We start from the raw sequence: 23,203 nt of genomic DNA on the forward strand, positions 1-23,203 counted from the left end.
CAACAACTGCGAGTTGCTTATGTGAATGCACACATACACTATATACATGTCATGGGTCAACGCATGTCTTCCGCGTATTTGAGCGTACGGAAGGCCTGGTAAACAGCTCCATTGACGGTGGTTTTGTGCGTGTCGTATGAAGAACCCTGTATGAAACTATTTGGGCCATTACTCTGTTGCCAAGAGCCGTGGTAGGGCTTTCAACTTTCAACCCTAACTCAGTCCACGTAAACCACTACGCCACTGTACTGGGATCGATATTTACGAGTGACACGTACGCTTGTCCTCCGGGTCGATTATTTCTGCATAGCTTACCTCGTAAGCTGTACTTTGTCATAAGCTTACAGGGACGGAAGGCCAGTGCTGTTGGAAAATAAGGCCGCGAATCAACAATACGCGCTTTGTGTCCATATACATTCAGGTGTCTATACTGCTATGGTGTAAAGCCTTTCGCGGGTGTTCGTTTCGTGAGACTTGTATTTGTCCAAGAAGTGTATATATAGACACACGTGCGCTGACAACGACTTAAATTTTACGTATCTGTTTAAATTCCAACGTTTAAGTGATCAGACGCCAAAGACAGATCTATAAAATGTGTACTGTACAATTACACATATTTATATATATATTTTTTAAACTTTTGTCTACATTTATTATGAAACGATACACATAAAACAATGATAATGGTTAAAGGACAGCCTATATTACATAGCAGAGAAGAAAATGATAGCGACAAGATGGACCAGACGAAAAGAATCCTTCAGAAAATAAATTCCACATATATATGCACATTTCAACGACACACATGGGCTGTACATATGTCTGAGTAGGAGAGTAAATCTTGTCATCCGTTTCGGATTGCCATCATAAAGCTATAAACGTCGTGGCGGTCTGTGAATGAAACCATGACGCATTTTAACAGGCTGTCCAACTTAGACACATTATACTGACTCCGAGTCGGGACAGTACGGAGATACATTACATTGACCCCGAGCCAGCCAGTTCTATCCCCTTAATGCCAATCGTCAGGCGTGGTAATAACAAGTACTTTGAGTTATATGTGTCACTAGTTTGGTTTACGGGATTTAACGAGCTGAAAAGGCGTGTACACCAGGAGGACTCAAGGTCGAGGGGTGTACAAGAACGTTCTGCTCGTAAAATCCCCTGCACCCCGCTGGTTGCAGATGTAACGAATTTATCGGAGTGTGTTTGTGTGACATTTTCAGATCTAGCTCACAACCGCAACACTCCTCTACCCAGAGTTCCATAGTACCTCTGCCACAGACCAGCGACATGTGACGAGTCGTCACGTCTTACACACTCCATTCAAGATATTGTGTATGTTTTTCATCTGTTTATTTTTTTATGAGTCTACACATTTAGATAAACATATATATCACAGAATGGTTAGCGTTCATTGAGAAAACATCCAAAAACGTAAAGAACTATTTCCATTTCCGTATTTATCCTTTGTTTACATTAATTTTATGGCTCCACGTGGTGTCATCGAAGAGTGAGTGAGTGAGTGAGTTGTGTTTAACGCCTCTTTTAACAGTATTCCAGTCATATCACGGCGTGTCAGCTTAATGTGGGAGGAAAGCCCGAAGTGATGCAGGTCTTAGACGTTTACCACTTCGGTGAAACCCACGAGCACGGGTATGGTGCTGACAAACCTAGAAACATAATCGGGGCGAACCGTGATTCGAACCCACAATCATAGGTTTCTGGCGAGCCCAGGGGACGCAACTCTGTCATCGAAGAACGGTCACTTGGCTGTATTATATATAGAATACTAAACGAGCTCCCGTGTAATACCAATTTTATGAAACGAGTGAATAGTTGTGGTATCTGACGAGCGAAAGCGAGTCAGATACCACATCCATTCACGAGTTTCATAAAATTGGTTTTACACGGGAGCGAGTTTAGTATTTTATTTATTACTTGCCATTTATAACGTTTTTAGAATCATTCTGTTGAGTATGAATAGGCTGACAACCTACACGATCCACGGCATAGTCCAATTGAGTTAAACAGAATAATACTTCAAACACGTCAAAAGTTGAAACGTATGAATTTAATACCATACAACGGTCCACCTTTAGAATTCACAAAATTATCGTATGGCCAAGACTATCGCAACTCACAATCTTTAACAGACTAACGACTGTCGTTCCGCGACAATACGATCGCCTTGTTGAACGGTCCTTGCACCTCAAAGTTGACAATAACGTCACAATACCCGATGACGTAAATTGTGGAATTTTGTTGCAAGATCCATCGGCGAAACAATGCCATGTGACGTCAGCCTAGCAACAAGGTTGCTGGGGTCATCGAGTGTGCATAAGCTCCTCTCAGTGATCTATCATCTCCACACGCAATGTCGTTGAATAAGCCAAGGGATGTTGAGAGCTTTCAATATTTGTTCGTGAAACGTGTTCCGAGAGTACATAAGCACGCGTTTTGGTATCACACAATGATATATATACATACTGCGTCGTGTGGGGAACAGTGCAGTGCGTCGTGTGGGGAACAGTATTGTGCGTCGTGTGGGGAACAGTACAGTGCGTCGTGTGGGGAACAGTACAGTGCGTCGTGTGGGGAACAGTACAGTGCGTCGTGTGGGAAACAGTGCAGTGCGTCGTGTGGGGAACAGTGCAGTGCGTCGTGTGGGGAACAGTATTGTGCGTCGTGTGGGGAACAGTATTGTGCGTCGTGTGGGGAACTGTGGGGAGCAGTACAGAGCGTAGTGTGGGGCGTAATGTGGGGAACTATTAGAGGTGTAGTTTAGGGAACAGTTTGGGCCGTACTATAAGGAACAGTGCAGGGTATAAGATATATATCAGATCATGGTACCCCAACATACACATCGACCCACGTGGTCGGTAAGCGTAGTAAAAATTACTTTATTCCAATTTCTTTTCAAATGCCATTTTTTAAGAGATATATTAACAACTGTAGTCACATATGCCATTTAAATGAACGGTCTCAAATTAAAAGACCCATTGGACGGAAACCGAAAAAAAAGTAAATAAAGCATATATGTATAGCAGATAATTGTTTGCAGATATAGCATGGTTTGTTTTGTTAAGTCAAGGTTAATGGTGCAGTTGTCGTGTCTACACACGTTTATTTACAAACAAAACATGAGAGTGTGCCATGCGAAAGAGATTTAACACGCGTTTATATCTGAATTCTTTCTAGGTTTTATGTAAGTATGCGCAACACATCACGTTTTAGGCAGAAGAAAACTAAAATCTAATTGCACAGTGGAAAGAGTAATTAGCAGTAATAACAGTTGAATAATTGTTGTTGTCGCGATTGGCACGTTTTCGCCAGCTGATAGCCCAAAACCCTTAAGCCTGAAGGAGCTGCGCAATGTTGTGTGACGGAGTGCTATTTTTAGCTACATTATCCGGTCTCAACAGGTTGGCATGGCGCGGAGCAAAACAAGGTGTGGGAGTGGCGGGTGACAGTCGTTGGTCGGGTTTGTTTTGCCTGACAGACGATTGCACTCAATGTACAGTTAGAACGTTTATAATCGCCCTCGATGGGGACATAACATTGCAGGGTTCAAGCCCGGGTCGAGAACGTGCGTCTGAAAGTGAACAATTACTGCTGAGTCGATGTTGTCATGTGTCGATTCTGTATTTAGCGAGCTCCCACAATTGCTTTTGAATTTAATTTATAGAAAAGACTAACGTGAAACAAGCGTTAACGTAACAATTAAAATAGATGTCAATACAAATGAGGGATTCAATTATTTAAAAAAATAGACGGTGAGAATTCTGTTTATTATCTATACAAGGCCATGAAATAAGACGGGGTATATATCTTTGGGCAATTGTTTTGATAGAGTTATGGCCCTTGTTTGATGTTTTGGACATGGTACACAGTACACCCAATGGGACAACTTTTCTCAGAAGCCACTGACCGCCACCATGGTTTAATGGTAGAGCGTTCACCCGAAGTTCGGAAGATCCTTGTTTTGATCCCCGGCCGCGTCATACCCCCCAAAAATGTTAAAAGATAGTACTTTTTGAGAGACACCCTGTCTAGCGCTCGGCATAAAGGGGCTAAAACTAGGACTGCTCGGCTCGGAGTCAGTATACTGTGTCTGAGTGGGGTATTCATGTTAAAGTGTGGTTCAGTATCTCAGTGGGCTATAAAATTGGCATTAATCCGGACTAGTACAAGTAGCCCCACACCCAGACACGCGTGCATGCACGTCGCGATATAAGTGCAATAATCTTGAACGCGACCTTAAGCCCCATTTCACCTCACCTCAGAAGCCACTGTAGATATAGAAAGATGAAAATAAATTCATTTCTCCTCCATAAAACTTTGCAAATGCACAAGGCCTAGAGCCTATCGTTTTAACAGAAATTTAAAATTATATATTTACAATTGCAAGCTTGCAGCATGGTGGGGTAGAAGATTCTGAGTTCTTTGTTCCATGTCAAAGCTAGCTGTTGAAAGGATAAAAAAGGAAATTGAAAACTTAGTAAGTGATGACATAAACATATAACAAATATTGTTTTCGCACGGAACTGCAGAGTCTCTTTTGAAATAAATACTGCAATGTATCAACTTGTATTACTCAATCGAAAATGGGGATGCTGAATATCCTTACATTTACCTTTTTTGTGTCCTCAATAAAAAAATAATAACGAAACAACAAAAATACAAACTGCACAAAATATATATATGACGCTGCAAATACCGACCTCCCCAGGAGGTAGAAACGAACTTGCGCTCTAACTGTGCCTTACCCATCTTGAAAATTATACTTGCAAATGAGTTGTCTTTAGTATGTATAGACCTGTTCATTCTTTATCCAAGACAAAAAACAATCTAAAATGAGTGAGCACTTTTCTAATCAATGAGGGAACACTAGCAAACATTATTTTCAAACATATTCCATGGGTGAGTTCACAATTTTTGACCACCAAGTGTAAACCTCCCGTATAACAAAAAAAACAAAACATCATTGCACATCAAGGACATTTTACCGAAAACCCAAAGGACTACTTCGTGGGAAGGCTCCAATATCCTTGGTGTGATACCCAGGCAAATTAATTATTCATCAATGCCCAGATTCTACTGAATTATCATGTACATGTTATCCACGTATACCGGCGTTCTCTTTCATTTTCCCGGCGCATAGACAGTCAATGGAAGCGTTAAATATAGTACAATTGTGTCTGAACAAACTTGACAGATGTCTGACGTCGGAACCATTTATTGTTTAAGACGCGCTTCTCTTTGATGTCTAAACGGTAGCCGTCAACAATACGCCGATAACTTGCAGGATTAACAAAGTTAATTACACAGACTTCAATCCGACGTTGATCGAAGAATAGCTTGACAACTCCGACGCTAAGGACTTGCCACATAAGTGCTAATTGACCTGTAGAGAGACTTGAGTGACAGATGAAATGACCGACTGTTTGGGTGCATTAATCCACGACTGCGCTTCCCCACGTGTATTTAGAAATTACGCCATCAATTAGTAGGATTGTATTCAGCATGAGCTCGCGCATAGACTGATACCCAACCCTTGTTTATTGGTTTCGTTGGTTTTGGAAAGACGATCGAAGGATTGATAAGACACTTACAGCATTCCGTGAGAACACGTTTCACCTTCGTTCGACAGGCTGGGCTACCTGGAGTTCATGAGAAGCTCGCACCTGTTGATTGAATTACCTTCGATCACGGAGAGTCGTTGCCACTGGCCTATATTATCGCTCGTATGGCTGCTGTTTTGTCCAGTTTTATTGACATTTGGAACGACAAGAGGTGGGATAACGTTTGTCGGGTAAGTATCCATGTGCTCAGTTTGTGCTCTAGCGTAATCTATACCGAGAGTACTGATCATTAAACCAAATTTCGTACACATAGTCACTTCTTTGAAAATAAGACATGTTTCCCATCATCTCGATGTCTTATTCAGATATCATTCTTTGGATTCATTTGAGGCCACGTCCACCGAAATACGTGTTTATATTAGGACGAAATTTAATATTACGAACTTCTTTATTATGAGGAACACAACGTTTCGGAGTATATGCTTACTCCTTCATCAAGTGTCATTCGGCTGAGTAAGCATGTACTCCGCAACGTTGTGCTCCTCATAATAAAGAAGTTGACATCCATAAATTCTCTTCCTTATGTGTATCATTTCTAAACGCCTTTCAAACACGAACTATCCATATATTGAGACTTGATCACTGTGTAATATCTAATATCTAATCTATCTATCTAATATCAGTTAGTGATTTTGTACTCACCGATTAATATATATTTTAGTAAAGAGACAATTATAATATAAGTTTATTGAAGTGATATTAATATAAAATGTATGTTTTTATACTATTTTGAGAAGAAATATATAAATGTACTAAACAGAGAAAAAAAGAAATGTTCATATAGCTGGCCTATAAGACAGGTTCTAGTATAGGTAAATTACGAGTCAGCTGTCTTTATTTTTGTGGTGTGGGGAATAAAATATATAACAAACACACTTTTTGCAAGGTTTTGAAGTTAACATTTTATATTACTACAATAAAAGATCTTGTATTACTGGATATTATTCTCACAAAATGTTGTTGATGTTGAAATTCCCGGGTTGGGCACCTGGGGCGTTCACCTGCCGTCGATACAGGATATAGGTGAAATATGACGTCACTTTGTCACGTGAGTCCACGCGGGATCGAGGCACATGCGCAGCCGCCGCCATTGTTCTTGGATCAGTGGAAGGGGATATTAGTGTCATTTTTCTGGACATTTTTTCGTTGGAAAGGACCTATTTTAAACCAAAAAGTGTGCCGATTGCTTCTTTAACAACATTTTGTGTGATCAGACTGTGAAAAGACATTTGTTATCCCTTCAAGGACTCAACATCTTAGTGTGATGTCTGCAAGTGTAGATCAGGTATGGAGTTCCCGTCCATGCGATCGGCCATCTTACACCGAGTGCTAAGAATGTCGGTCGCGATTGTTCGATAGTGGTAGTTTTCTGTCGCAATATGGTTTGTATTGTGTTTGAATAAACTAATGACATGTTTTTGTTTAATTTCATATCCACCGATTCCCGTATAGAGGACAAAAGGACAGCCAAATCAAGGTATATATTGGTTACTATCCCGAGTCCTAATCAAAGGGGCAGAATTTAGGCGACGTGACACGCCATCTCTTCCGATTATATATAGGCCACGTTTGATAACACCAGAGTCCATTTTCTCCATATGGAAGACTAGACAGTTAGTTTATATATATCATGTGTGGGTCCAGTTAAGCAGTTGCTTTGACATTTATTTGATATATAAGGAGTCTCGTTCGATTTGAACTGGACTATGCGGAAGGTTTTACAGAAACCACTTTACCGCCATTATTTGGAGTTGGGCGAGGCATGTTCGGTTTGCAGGTCTCCGATATTATATGTGACGCAATTCTGTGCAAAGAAAAGTGTCCGATGAACATGTGTACTGTTTGTGATAGAGCTGTTCGTTTTGAAATGAGATTATATCAGTTAGTTTGAAGGTCGAGTTGAAGAAATAACTACACGAACTTCCTGGATTGAGAGACATGCTCCAGGAGTTTTGTTGCTGTAACAATTTTCTTGCTCGTTGCCACGATTGTTTATAATTTTAGTCTCAAAATCGTAGATATAATTAAGGAAATGAGATTGTTTTGATAGTTATAATACGCCTGTCATGCTAGGTTAACGTTGCTTATGTAACACCTCCAAGTACACATCAAGGGTGTGATTGTAATTTGGGAAAAACCTGGTACATGCTGAATAATCACTTATGTATGTTGAAAGTTAAGATTCTCATTCATGTAGGCCTGCACACTGAATGAAGATTTGATGTGAAATTGTTTGAAGTTGTAAGTTGTAACCATGGTTATTTAAGTCAGGTTGGGGTAACCACAGGTCAGTGTATGCATTTGCTACAATACAAAGTAATGTCCCCAATAGAGTATTGTTGATAACACGATCAGCTTATAATGTAAATGAATATAATGATATTTTGCATAGTACTTATTTATCGAAACAATGGTTGAATCAACGTGAAAATTTCATTTATGCCCAGAACTGTTTGTTATCCTTGACATGTCATGGGATTTATGGGCTGTAAAGATGTGCACAACCCTCACATCACTCTTTAAGAGCATCTTTTAAATTTCTCTTTTGAAGGCATTTGCAACCTATCTAGAATACAACACAGTAAAATTTACAAATGTGTAATGATAATGCCACAAACAACTTGTTTTGTTTCAAGTGTCCAATGGTCCCAATAAAGATTCCGGCGTGAAAGACGAAGAGTTCGACCAATACCTTCAACCACCCCACCAGGTACGTCCCAGTGATTAGTGAAGGAATTTCATTGGTGATAAATAGGTCATAATTGGTTTGTCACAGTTGATGAATCAATATTTTAACTGGTCACATTTTGGTCTTTCACAATAACTAGATGGCCTTTCTTTTCATGAAATCAAATACTGTCCTTTTCAAAACTTGATTGTATATTTCATTAATCAGTATTTATAGATTCAGTTAAGTGTTTTTGTAATTTTTCAGTCATCAATATTATAAGTTTTTAGTTTCTAGATTTGTCAGCACCATACCCATGCTTGTGGGTTTCACCGGAGTGGTAAACGTCTAAGACCTGCATCACTTCAGGCTTTCCTCCCACATTAAGCTGACACGCCACGATGTAACTGGAATGCTGTTGAAATCGGCTGACACGCCACGATGTAACTGGAATACTGTTGAAATCAGCGTTAAACCCAACTCACCCACCCTATAAGTGTTTAACAGGTTATAGCTAAAACGAACCCACGCCATACTGTTACTGTTGCAAGGCAAAAACAGCACCTCATATTTTTTCACTTCAGTTTTGAACAAGCAAGAAATGAAATTAAAGTTACATGTTCACATACAAACACATCTTATTTTGAAATGTTAATCACCTTAAAACAAAAAATAGCCTATGTGACAATTGTTTGGTGTTTAACGCTGCCTTCAGCCATATTCCAGCTATATGAAGGCGGTCTGTAAATAGAATCTGGGCCAGACAATCCAGTGATTGATATCATGCGCATCGTATGCATCAAAAAACCAAGTCGGCGAGTCTGACCACCTGATCCTGTTAGTCGCCTCTTACGACAATCATAGTCACCTTTCATGACAAGCATGGGTTGCTGAAGACCCATTCTACCACGGATCTTCACGGGTACTATGTGACAATGATACATAACAATGATGTTAGTTTTGTGTTGAAATAAGACACAAATACAATCAAAGTTACCAATAAATAAAGCATAAATACTACCACATAAAATGTGTTTTCTTAATTGGTAAATGTAAGGTGCAGTTTTTCCTTGTCCTTCACTATCTCAGTATCTGTTTTTACGAAAATGGTGAAGTTTTGCAGAGGTGCAATTTTGCCACAGCCATTAAGTATGACAAGTTCAATGAATTGATATATTTGAAGGCTTAAAGCATCCCAGTGTACTTACATTGTTTTTCTTGTAAAGTGTCCTGAAGACTTGTTGAGTTTCAATGTTTTTGTTTCAGCAGGCTGGCTACAGTACCGCACCAATGTCAAGCCCTGGAGTTTCCGACCCCTTCCTGCCCAGTTACTACACTCCGTCGATGTCGTTTCCGTACATGGACCAAGGACTTGGTGCTGGACCCTGGTCAAATGGCGGGGATCCACCCATGTTTTCAATGACCAGTTATGACTACAATGGAATTTTCAATAGTTTTGGTTACCCACCTTTTGGGTGGGATTACTCACCGGACTATTGGGGAAATGCAGGCCAGGGACAGAAAAATAACCGACAATACACTGAGGAATATTACCGGCCTGATCAAATGATGCCAGCTGAGGCTTATACTGGTATGAATGGTGAACTTGATCGTGATGGCGTTAATAGTGTGGAACAGGGATTGAAAGGAATGAACTTGGGAGATGGAAAGAAAATGGAGAGTGTTGGAAATGATATGGGAGTTGAACAGAATGGTAATGTGGGTGGTCCTCAGGGGCCTCCCATGGTGACTGGGGGTGGGTCCCAAGCTCCAAAGAAAGCATCTTGGGCTGCCATTGCAAGTCAGCCAGCGCGTCCTCAGCCTCAGATGAAACCTAGGACAATTCCAAGAGCGCCTGTGAACCCCAACAAGCATAACATGGACATAGGCACTTGGGACAATCGAGGAAACTCTGGTAATCGCCAGCAACAACAGCCAAGACAGGGATTTAGTGCTCCTCGACGACAAATGACACCTTACAATTCTGGGAACTCAACTTCTAACAACCAAAACAACTCTGGTGGCAATGCAGGAGGCAGTTCGTCAACCTCTGCATCTGCATCTGCTTCGGCAAGTGCTGCTGCTGCAGTATCGCACCCTGTGTTGGACAGGCTGAAATCGGTCAATCAGTATAATCCCAAAGAGTATAATTTGAACCCCAAAGGAGCCCGCTTCTTTGTTATCAAGAGCTATTCGGAGGATGATATTCACCGATCGATTAAGTACAGCATCTGGTGTAGTACAGAACATGGAAACAAACGACTAGATGCTGCCATCCGTGAGCGAGAAGGAAAGGGGCCTGTCTATCTTCTGTATAGCGTGAACGGTAGTGGCCATTTCTGTGGATTGGCTCAAATGATGTCGCCTGTGGATTATTTGAAAAATTGTGGCGTATGGGCTCAGGATAAGTGGAAGGGTTCCTTTGAAGTGAAGTGGATCTATGTCAAGGATGTCCCCAACAGCCAGCTGCGACACATACGCCTGGAGAACAATGAGAATAAACCCGTGACAAACTCTCGGGACACTCAGGAGGTTCCACCAGAGAAAGGCAAACAAGTGTTGAAAATCTTCCACAATTATAAGCACACAACATCTATCTTTGATGACTTTATTCACTATGAGAAGCGCCAAGAAGAAGATGTCAAGAAGGTATGTATTGGGGTTTGATAGGTTTGGTACAGGTAAGTATGAAGCACAGACGTTAAAAAAAGTTGCAACATCTTCCATGAGCCATAACACATAGCAAATCCGACATTGATTACTAATAGCATCAAATTCAAATAGAGACAGTAATGCTTATAACTCTGCAAGCACTGAACATTTGTGATGACTTTTTGATACACACAGGTAGATTTAACAACAAATTTGTATGTAGCCAGCAGGGCTTCCTTGTATAAGTTAATGGCCTTTCTCCAGACAGGTCTATTACTAAATGGTGGTAGCTGCAAAATAAGAGTACCTGAGGTCACGTTGCCAGCGAGCAGGTTCCTAAAAAGTTTAGAACTCTTCACCCTAAAACGTTTTTCATGCACTCTTAGATTAATTTTAGCTTCCATTTGCCTCATTTCATGGTGATATGTGAGCAAATAAAGAAGTTGCGGTACACAACATTACAAAAGGACGTCCAGTTGTCATTCTACTTAGAAGATCCCATTAAAAAAATTAAACATTCAAGAAGGGATGAAATTTTGACCAGCCAGACAGGCCTTCTAATTTGTTTCAGCAAACCCTTTGTGAATTAAAGTGGCCACAGGCCAATGGGCCAGCACTTAAATCGACCCATGTGCATATGGGGACTAGGTGTGACTGTTAGGGATATTATCACAATTGCAGTAGTATTAAAGCCAACTGGATAATTATATTAATCATTGCAATAGAAATTAATAAAGTATTGCTGACATCTCATTTTTCTCCCTACTACACAACTAAAACCAAGGAAAAGTAACTCTGGTCTTGTCATATTTCTTGTGAACCAACAACAAAGACAAGTTTGAAATTAACATAAAACATGTATGATTTATGACTAATTGCAACTATTGAAACTATCAATTGTGCATACTATCAATGAGACGTGAAGATTTTCGATAGAATAAGTTCTTCAGCAACTCATTCTTGCCGTAAAAGCCAACTATGTCTGTCGTAAGAGGCGAGTAATGAGATCGGTAGGTCAAGCTTGCTGACATGGTTGATGCATGTCATATTCCAACCGATGGATTGATGCTCATGTCAATCACTGGATTGTCTGGTCCAGACTAGATTATTTACAAACTGCAATCATAAAGTTGGAATATTGCTGTGTGCTGTGTTAAGCAACAAAGAAAGAAACAACAAACTATCAACGATATTGGCATTTTAAGATACATTAATTTTGTACTTACAATTGGGCAAACAATTGCAAATAGTTGTACAACCATTACACTCCTAATGGGGACACACGCTCTCAGCATTTGCAACATTGATGATCCAGCTATTATATTACATCGCTGCCATAGCTTTGTTTAGGGAGGGAAATCAACTATCTCAGTACTAATTTTGCACAGTTTCTCTGATCATGAGCTTTGATTGGACGTTTATTTTTTCAATCGAATTGGGCTCAAATAAAAGCTATGGTAGTGATTTTGTTGATGGTTATTTATCATAATAGAATGGAGATATACACTGATGAAAACAGCTTATGACAGATTTATCTTTAACCTTATTTATCATTAGGCAGCCCCATGTAGTCAATCACTGGATTGTCTCTTCCAGGCTTGATATAATTTACAGACGTTACACGCATACAACATGCCCTCTCATTTGTCTCCGCACAGAGATAAGTAGCATATATTGTCTCAGGAATGATATCTCTGCTTTCGTATTATGACATAGTAGATTTTTAATAGTTATTTAATCTCATTTGAATCAGTTCTTTTACTCTGGTATGATACCTCATGTTGATCTGAGGACACCTCCATAGAAGGTCACTTCAGGTAAGCGATCTAAATGAAAGATGTGTGGGTTCTTGAGTCAGTTGTTCAGCTTTCTAAAAGTTTCAGGTGATATTGCTGGAACATTGCTTAAAGTGGCGTAAAACCATACTCACTCGTCAACAAGATTGCTGTTACTAGTGTCAGGTGATTAAAAAATGGCATCTTTCTGTCTTCAAAGACATTTAAGACGGAACACTTATTTTGGGAAATGTATTAATGCAATTGGCTCTTAAGGATGTTTGCTGGTCTTCAGGTTTTTTTTTGAGGACATGTATTTATAAGTGGTCACCAGCACAACTTGTGAAAGAGTCAACTGTCTAACAGAAAACATGGTTGCTGAGCAACATCACAGGTTCTCACTCACGCATTGTTGACACGTCCAGTTATTTTTGGATGAAAAAACATTGATGTTAATGTCACATCTTCTTGAAACAATGCAGTTACCTCAAAACTGAAGTATTTGCAAAGTCAGACAGATGTTAGTAGTTATTTATTTTTGTATATCTTCATATTGGAGATTGGTAGTTCCCCACCGTGATATTGCTGGACTATTGCTTAAAGTGGCGTAAAACCATACTCGTCAACAAGAGTGACTGTCAGTAGTGTCAGGTGATAAAAAAAAAATGGCATCTTTCTGTCTCCAAAGACATTTAAGACGGAACACTTATTTTGGGAAATGTATTAATTCAATTGGCTCTTAAGGATGTTTGCTGGTCTTAAGGTTTTTTTATGAGGACATGTATTTATATGTGGTCACCAGCACAACTTGTGAAACAGATATTATTAGTTATTTATTTTTATATATCTTCATATTTGGGATTGGTAGTTCCCCACCGTGATAAGTCTGCAAATAATTGGTCACAATTCGATGTGCTGAGATGTAATAAATCTATAATCATGGGTTTGATTGGATCCTTGGATCATCAGCACCATAACAATTTGCGATGGTTGTCCAGGACCTGCTTCCCTTTTAATTTTTATCCTACATGAGGCTGATGGTGTAACTATAATAATGTTCAAAGTGACATTAAGCTCATCCTAACTCACTCAGGCCATCAGGAAACCTAGACTGATAACCTGACCAGCTAGCCAAAAATAGCTTTCTTGAATTTGATCAATAATGGAATTTTGACCAGACCGGACAAGCTAACACTAAGTTTACAAGGCTAACAAATTATTTGCAAACTGGCTTCAGGCAAATTGTTTACAGTACAATGTTTCTGAAATTCTCCCATGACGACTCCTCACCCATCAATATGTATTCTTATGGTTTGCATTGTAAATATGAGCAATGGTACAGATGCCTACAAAGTTCAAATTCTCATTATTTCAAACTTGCATTATAATGACAGCTGTCAATATTTTTGACAGGGCTTAAACTTTATCATGCCTTCACTTGGAACTTGTAATGATTGCAATCACAAATTCTGCTTCAAGTTCATGTATGTGTGTAGTGATACATGAATGTCATACTAGCACTACCTAGTGTCTAAATCAAGATAACAACCATTACCAAAGTTTCATCTGCTATTACAGCGGTAGAAACTAACATGTTTAGTCCACTAGTCCTTATGATACAACATACAGCAAAACCCTTAAAAATGGCAAATATCTTCTCATACTTTATCATGTTTATGCTACCTCAACTATTGGACAGTTTGGCAAGAACTGTAGGACTCATGCCAATGTCTGTTGCTGAGTTGTCACCTTGCTTTTATAGCAACAAAAAGTCGTATGGAGGTTTTGATCAATATCAAACACAAAGAACCATGTAAAAATGTTTAAGTTCCTATAGAACTTTCCCTGCTGTTTTTTTTTAGATAATATGTTATGCCTGCCAAGAAAACCACTTGGGTTGAGTTAACTGCTTCCATATCAAGACAAAAATCAATGAATATTATGACACAATCAAAATGAGGTAAATGGGTGCTTTCACTGACTGGATACATCTATTGAGTATTGTTTCGCTGAACTAGAGTTTCCACTTGTTTGAGGCCATCTTCCCACGTCAGTCAGGTTGCTTTGACGTGACAAACGTTTTGACAACAGCAGTATATAAAACATGCTCACAAACATCATTGATAGGTCAGGGAGGGCAGTACTGTTAGTGTTGGGGCTGTGATTTCATGAGTGAGTACCATTCTTGCTTCATCAATTGACCATCTGGAGTAACCCAGAAATGTAATTTATGTTGGTATGCCTTGCTCTATGGGTAAGAAATATAATTTGTGAATCCAAAAGAATAACCAGTAGAGATTATCCGCCAAAACAGATTCCATTTGACGTAAAGTGCCAAAAAGCTGTTAAATTTATATGAATGGACAACTGAAACAAATGTAGCAAAGAATACTTTTTATGGTTTATTGATATGACAGAAATAATGAACACACTAAAGAATGGCCACTGAAAAAGTGCTCTGTTACCAAGGGATGATTGCTTCTGTACAATTATGAAGCATATTTACCTTTCATATTTTCCCATACTTTCAACAACACAATGTTAATATAGCTACAGACAGAAAAAATAAGAAAAAGCCCATGTCTTTGCTTACCATGCTTACTATGTTGATTGCTGTAAGTTGGTATTAATAATCATAATGGTAAAATCTCCTTAGATCCACTTCACAGCTTTTCTCCATTCCTCTACAAATAATTGACCAATTTCAAAAGAAAAAATATGATTCTGTACAGTGTGAATGCAAAGTACATTCAGTGTAGCTTATGAATGAATCTCTTGTAACAGTGTTTTTGCTAAATTAGGCTACCGTATATATATTTTTGACCGACAAAAAGAACTTGCCTGAAATAAGGGAAAAAAACCTATGACTTTTGACCTAATATTTTTAGGGCCAACCTGGGTTTTACCTTGACTTGACCTTGAAATTGGCACTAGTCCTGTACTCCTTGCAAAACTGCCCAATGGTTAAGGTATCACAAGGACTAGTAGAAATTTGCCATTTTTAAGGGTTTTGCTTTATCATTATAAGGACTAGTGGCCTAGAAATGTTAGTTTCTACCGCTGAGTCCAGGGGACCCTCAAAAATTAAATTTAAGGGTCCTTGCAGGCAATTTTAGGGGTCCTGTGAAGTAATTAAATGGCATAGTGTACTGTACAGTTTGATAATTACTTTAGATCCTGGATTGAATCAGTGATCATGTGGACAGTTGTCATGTCTGATGGATGACATTACAGACACCCATAATTCCTCTTGCTGTGTTTTAAAAACAAGAAATCTCATAGTACGTCCCAAAGGATGCAGCATATTTATTCTCTGTGTCAATTCTGCACATTTGTCCGTACCAGACGCACATTTGTGTGTCGTGTAAAACGCTGGGCTACTGTTTTACAAATATGGGAATAAGTGAAATTAAAAAAACACATTTTATCACTGTTTTTTTGTAAGAAATTGCGAATAGTACATATGTGTATAAAAATCTTTATTTTAACAAAATCGTAATTCTGTGAGGTGTGACCTACGAGTTTGTTCTTCATTCACTAGTAGCAGTACTAATCTCAAAAGTTGCGTTGAATTATTTGGGGGGTCTCTAGATACTATAGCAGCAAACATCAAGGAACCCAGGATCCCTTTTCATTTCAAACATGTTTGTTTTAAAATCACACTGAGAACACATGGTGTTTGGGTGTGCTTAACACTGCTTATTTAAACATGGCTCTTAATATGGTGAATACGGTAATATGTATTTACTATTCATGGATTTACAATCCTTGGATAATATGCTATTCATCTCTGGTGGTACCTATACACTCACACACATTAATTAGCCACCTGATTAGTGTTACCACAAATGTCTCCGGGGGTTGTACACCTTGCCACTAGTCTTGTGTAATGGAGGCAGCAAGTCAGGCAGCAGGTGCTTCGTATGGCTATCCCTATATCATTGTGTTTGTGTTACGTGATCAATATATATGTGAGCTTGGTGCTGGGCTGCTTGCTGAGATCATGAGTCATGCTGGGCCTCGAAATACATATGAGATAACAATGCTAGGTATCCATGAATTCTTTGCAATAGTGAATAGGAAAGAGAATTAAGTGAATTCTTGTTTAGGCCACTTTTTGTTTTAGAAAAGTGTACTTTTGGAGAAGAAATATTACACTAATATCCTTTATTAATTATTCATGGTTAACATATGGCTTATGACAAGGAGTCCTTGACTTTCATGCTTAATTTGAATACTGTTAAAGCTTCTTTTTTTGTGTGCAGTTTATGTGTTGACCAAAAAGACTTCTGTCAAATTACTAAATAACATTTTTATCAACTATGATTGATGTTGATATATTTTGATACTGCCTCTGTAGACATTGAAGAGGGGGACCATTCTATTTTATGGATCACTTCACAAATAATTTATTAACAAAGGGGGCCCATGAAGATCTGGGTTAGAAAAGGTCTTCAGCTTGTAAGAGACGGACGTTCTTGTCACAGAGACAACAAACAGGATTGGGTGGTCACTGGTCAGGCTCGCTGACTTATTTGATGCATGTCATCATATCCCAATTGCGTGGATTGATGCTCATGATATCAATCATTTGATTGTCCACTCCAGACTTGATTATTGCCATCATATAACTGGAATATTGCTGAGTGTGGTGTACCTTAAGCAAGAAACAAATAAATATTAAAAAAAGGACATGTTATATTCAAATACCTAGATGTCATACAGAAAAGAAGTGCCTCAATGCTTAACATAAATTAATACTGGTACTTTTGATCAGGGAACTTGTGCCTCATGGTTTCTGTCAATGTTAACAAATATGCATGTCCACTTGACATGTTCCAGTGAACATTGATCAAAGAATTTAATTTTTTAAATTTAGTCTTCAGTCTTCAGAGGAAGCTGAAAATAGTTACTGGTAAAATGTTTTCAAAATAATGATAGATCTCAATCAAAAAGGAACGTTAAATATGAACATTTGATGATTTCCCCATTTCTGTTTCATCAGCCTGTCCCATTTGGGCCATCATATTGTGCAAATATTGTACTTGACAACAGTAATTCAGACATAGCAGGTTCAACACCAATCACTTGACAGTGGAAATCTGCTGTTTTGATTTTATGTTTTATTCCTTTGTTTGTCTTGTCTCATTTCTGCATTGGCCTGGTAATTTTGTACATGGCATTTACTGTTTGACACTTACACCTGTTTTCTGTTTGCAGTAAATGGCGGCGTGCTGTGTCGTTCTTGGCAAATTATGTAAAGGTTGGTTTTATTTAAATTAACTTTTTCTCTTTTAACGTAACAAGTGTGCTGATATTAACTCTTATGTTAGAAAACGTAAGCTTATTTCTTGTACTGGGTCAGATAGATTAAATCATTTCTAATGCTGTCAGGAATTGTATTTATAGATCATATTAGATGATACAACCTTTTGTTAAAAGAGGCTAATTGATCACATATTGCATCATTTGTAGTTTGCAAATATTTCCTTTCTTTTTCAGGAAGTAAAGTAACTCCCAATGAGGATTTTAATGCCAAGCAACGAGAACTGATGATTTTGCCATTGTGACACAATTTATCTATTTCTGGTTATGGAATGGACATTTTTCAAGGATTTAGACAACCTAGTAAGACATCGTCTTAGAAGACATAAAATTCACCTAATACTTTACCAATCAATTTTATTGTGGATGTGTACCACAGATAATCCATGATGGAAACTGACGTCAACAGACCAATGTAGCTTGTTGTACTGATGCCTAGATGGGTAATCTCCCTTGGTAAAGGGAGGCAACCCGTCTAAGACTTGTCTTCAGATGCTCTCTACCTGATCGAAGGTTTTAACACTCAGCTGCCACTCTGGGTCAAGACTCAAAGCCTCATGGTTTTACATTAGGCTACACAAGTGGACAAGATTGTGCCGTGATAATTCTTTTAAATGTGAAAAACTTGAAAAACTCATGAAAGACTTCAAATCGTGATAAAAACACTTTTCCAGTGATACAAACTCAGAACTTCAGTGAAAAACTAAGTTGTTTTTAAAACATTCGTGTACTGATTGCAGCAAAACAAGTTTGGAGCAGATGATTTTGTGGCCAATATGGCATCGTGTCTCTTCAAGCATGGAGCAAGCGAGCGCCACTGTTGTTGCTACTGGACTTGCAGCTTGTGCCCGTGGGATTGGTAGCATTTTGTTTCAGTTATCCCAATAAAGTGTATACTAAGCATGTGTATGTAGAGCTTCGTTGATTCTTTACACAGTATTTCCTCTCATTTAGTGCTCTATATAAGTTGCTCACCGTTTTGTCAGGTTCAACTTAAACCTGTGACTTGATGCTCAACACTGAAATAGCAGGGGCACTTTTGAGATGGATGTATAGAAATATTTTCTGATGAACATGAACATTTTCGATGTTGCAAGACTAATTTATCGCTCATTGTGAAACACTGGATGCAGTTTTAAGCATTGCTTTTATTATGAATATTTTATGTACCCTTATGTTGTTTAGCATATTGCCAGAGGAAGAATTGTTAAATCTTGTGACTTATTGTAATCTGGGATGCATTTTGAAATATTTGTAATAAACAGCACGAGAGACATCACAAAGAATACCCCTAATTCCTGAGAGGTTAAAGTGGGAGATGCTTTTGAGAAAGGAAAAAGATTTATCCTTAATTACATAAAGTAAATCACAAAGCATTGATCCAGTATCTTGTCCAGCACAAGATTATGCACTTGTTATATAACATGAATTGTTGGATTTTGGAACCAGAAATTTATTCATGTAATTGTACCTTACAATACTTGGCATACCTAGATTTCAGTTGATTGACAAATTGGTGATACTTAGCTGGAGCACAACAGATAATGATTGCTCTGATTCGAGGTGTCATTTCTATTTTGTAACTGGAAGTGATCATGAATCTGAGGAAACTATTGTCTAAATGAGAGGAAATAGTCATTCAATCGTATCATTATTTTCAAATTCACTTAATCTGAAAGGATAGGATTCTATTTGATTTTGCTGATCTAGTAGTAGTGCTGACAGTTCTCATCAAGTTTTGATTTTTCCTTCATTCGTATCCAGGCTCAAAGATTTCCATATTACAACTATACAATGTTTGAATGTTTATCATAGTTGTCAAAAAGATATGTAATGGAATAAAATGTTGACAAGATAAAGTGTGCATATGAGATTATCAATTATTTCAAGCTAGGATAAATAAAATGTTAAGTTTGCTGAAAGAATGTTACATTATTCAGCTGATATTAAATTTGTGTATTGTAATTGTTTTCTCATCAGTCAAAACTGGACTTAGTTAAATATTTTTCGTTGATGAATTGTCTCACTGGCTTTCAGGGCTCCACAATGAACTCACAACACACATGGTATAACATTTTAACATAGGGCCTTGAAAATGATAAGTAAATGTAGTGGGATTTGTCTTCACATTCAAAATTTAAGAAATATTCTTTCAATGTAGTGTCTGCAATGTTTGACTAAACATGAGGCATTTCAGTTGTTAAGAAATATTCATTTTTTCATATATGCTTTCTGGATTAGGACTTTTATGTGTTTCATTACATGAACCAGTTCATTTCGGAGTACAAAGAATTTGTTGTGAATTTGTTATATTGTCATGTCAATCATGAAAGAGACAAGTGTTTAGCTGTATAGAATAGATAAGAAAAGGTGTTAGTTTTGTCATTTCATGGTATATGCTGATTCATTGACTTGTCACAGAGAAAGTGATTCATGCTTGCTGTTGAATGGAAAGTTGATCTCTTCCTCATCCGAGATGCGACACAACAGGATGTGAAGTCATTACTGCTGTGATGATTTATCTTGGGTGAACTTGGGCAATTACAAGCAACAAAGAGTTTTCAACGAATACCTCTAGTATTCAAACACCAACAAATATACATGCATTAAATAGTTAAAATAACAATTTAAATAACCAATGTTCCAAATATGTAAAGCCAAATACCTCAAGTATTTGAATGCCCTCAGGTAAAGTACACTACAACAAATAAGGTTTGGAAATAACATTATTCTAACACTATCAGATATACATATATTTAATGAAAATAACCATTGTTGGTGTTGTGGTATTTGAATACATTCAGGTCAAATGGAAACAATTGTGGAAAATAACGACTGGTATTTCTATTTGAATACAATTGTGGAAATATCTGTTAATATAGTATTTGAACATCACATATGTACATTGTATAAAAATAACAAAAACATTGTGGAAATAACCATTGTACCCGATAACCATTTCAAAATACCTTTATGATATGTGACTGCTATCTGATCGACATGCATTCTAGGTTTTGAAAATTTTCGACAGTATTCCAACACCAGCAGATTAACATGTGTTTAATGAAAATATTTGTTAAGACTTGAATGCTACACTTTGTGAATACAATCAGAAATACACACATTAAACGAAAACGAAGTTATTTCAAATACACGCACTTAATAAAAATATTATTTGTGGAAATAATCTCTAGTGTAATCGAACATTACAGGGACACGGGTGGCCCAGTCGTCTAAGGCGCCGCGATTCGCTGTGCAGAGTTGCGTCCCTTGGGCACACCAGATTGGGGGTTCGAATCCCGGTTTGCCCCGATTATGTTTCTAGGTTTGTCAGCACCATACCCGTGCTCGTGGGTTTCACCGAAGTGGTAAACGTCTGAGACCTGCATCACTTCGGGCTTTCCTACCACATTATGCTGACACGCCACGATATAACTGGAATACTGTTAAGAACGGTGTTATACCCAACTCACTCGCTCGAACATTACACCAAAACTTATGGAAATGGCCGATTTCAAATATTCTATTTAAGCAGGGTGAGACCATTCGATCAAGATAAATTACGTGAAAATATACACGCATTTATAACAATAAACATTGTTGCAAATAGCCATTGTTTAAAATACCTGAAGGACTTTTTGCATGTTATTAAATTTATATAACGTTTGTAGAAGTTATCAGTTTCAAATATCTTTATGTATCATCAGTCTCACTTCAGGAAGGTGCAACAGCAATGAGGTATTGCTTTTATGATCTCATCTGTTTTAAGGGTCGGACGACCCTGTGCAGAGTTGTGTGTTGGGCGTTCCAGAAACATTTGATCGTATGTTCTAAGTTTCCACCAGATTGTTTATGTTGGTATTTCAACATCGGCACCATGAGTTGAGCTAAATTGGTAATCGTCTAAGACCCCACATTACTTCGGCCTTGCCACCAACAAGCTGACTTGCCGTGATATAACTGTTCAAAGTGGCGTTATACTCGCTTACTTAATAACAGCGTTGTGAAACGCATGTTACCACTATCACAACTACTTCATAATAGCCACTGAAAATGTTAGTTTTAGGTAATAGTTGAAAGGTTAATTATCTACCCCTCGCGCCTCGTGTCAAATATCTTGCAAACAAAAACTAGGCTGGAATTCAGGAGTTACATATTGGCTGGACTTAGAGTCCATGCAAAGTCCAATCAAAATCGCGTGACGAGCTACACATCCGTTCGCAAACATGAAACATGGATTTCAACGTGCAGATTTCGGTGGACTGCAGGATTTGCAAAGCATATGCACCGCTAAATGGGTGTCGACATATTTTGCAAATCTTCTCATGTTTTTAATCAAGGTACTTAGTGATTTGATGCACTTCGCGAGGTAAGACCCGTTTTATAACACTATAGATCTTGATTATCGATCAGAGCGCCGCCATTTTGCTTGAAGCAAGTGCAAGTGATACAATAAGTGGAATCGGATTGGTCAGTTGGCTGGGACATAGAAGGGACATAACCTGTAATAGCCACTGGTTGCGTTTCGATCGATCCCAGAAATTCCATCTTAGTTCGGCAAGGGCTGAAACTGGACTTTTAACGCCCTTACCTCGGGAATATTGGTACATGCTGACCACACGATCCATTTAGTCGCCTCGTTAGACACGTATGGTTACTGGAGACATACTGACCCAGAATCCCATGGGGGTTCGGAGTATAAAATGATTTCAATTGTAGCGATGGCATGTGGATGTGTATGTCCCAAATGATCGACTGTTTTGGCAACATTCTAGCTACAAAATGGACGACGTGTCATTTTCTGAAAGGTTATTGTTATTCATTATTATGTTAATTATGATCTTTAGATCACTTTTCAAACACCTACAGTTCAAAATGACGTTGGAAAGGCGGGCATATATAGAAACCGCTATCACGTCGAAAGACACGCTCAACAACTTTCCTCACTCGACGAGACCAATCTCCACTATATTACAGGGATGTGAAATCTCCGCGGGAAATCGCGTTTTTTTAAACTGTAGTCCTCGGGGGAAAAAAAAAATCATCTTCCGCGTGAAAATATATAAAAAAAACACTCCGAAAATATTATCGAAAACCGGACAACCGTCGAGATTGTCCTGTTTTCGATCAGGGCTTTC

General features: G+C 38.4%; 1 protein-coding gene across 2 annotated transcripts; it reads left to right on the top strand.

Annotated features, from left to right (window-relative positions):
* Positions 1-6,698: 6,698 nt before the first annotated feature.
* On the top strand, positions 6,699-18,974 carry LOC124139465 (YTH domain-containing family protein 1-like). Of its 2 annotated transcripts, none has more exons than XM_046506531.2 (6): positions 6,699-6,930; positions 7,098-7,122; positions 8,282-8,355; positions 9,583-10,962; positions 17,961-18,003; positions 18,243-18,974. In XM_046506531.2, the coding sequence occupies exons 1-5, from the start codon at positions 6,910-6,912 to the stop codon at positions 17,961-17,963; spliced, it is 1,503 nt and encodes a 500-aa protein (XP_046362487.1). In that variant the 5' UTR covers positions 6,699-6,909; the 3' UTR covers positions 17,964-18,003; positions 18,243-18,974. The 2 variants fall into 2 exon arrangements, with proteins under 2 accessions (XP_046362487.1, XP_046362486.1); XM_046506530.2 differs by having other exon boundaries at positions 6,700-6,930; positions 9,580-10,962.
* Positions 18,975-23,203: the final 4,229 nt, after the last annotated feature.

The sequence above is a fragment of the Haliotis rufescens genome, unplaced genomic scaffold (assembly GCF_023055435.1).
Source record: "Haliotis rufescens isolate VD_foot unplaced genomic scaffold, xgHalRufe1.0.p SCAF_1, whole genome shotgun sequence".
Lineage (NCBI taxonomy): Eukaryota > Metazoa > Mollusca > Gastropoda > Lepetellida > Haliotidae > Haliotis > Haliotis rufescens.

Bases quoted from the DNA above. Each gene is read 5' to 3' on its own strand.
- LOC124139465 (XM_046506530.2), top strand. From the start codon at position 6,910: ATGTCTGCAAGTGTAGATCAG. The intron at 7,123-8,281 runs GTATATATTGGT...TTTTGTTTCAAG, and splicing joins AAAAGGACAGCCAAATCAAG to TGTCCAATGGTCCCAATAAA. The intron at 8,356-9,579 runs GTACGTCCCAGT...TTTTTGTTTCAG, and splicing joins ACCTTCAACCACCCCACCAG to CAGGCTGGCTACAGTACCGC.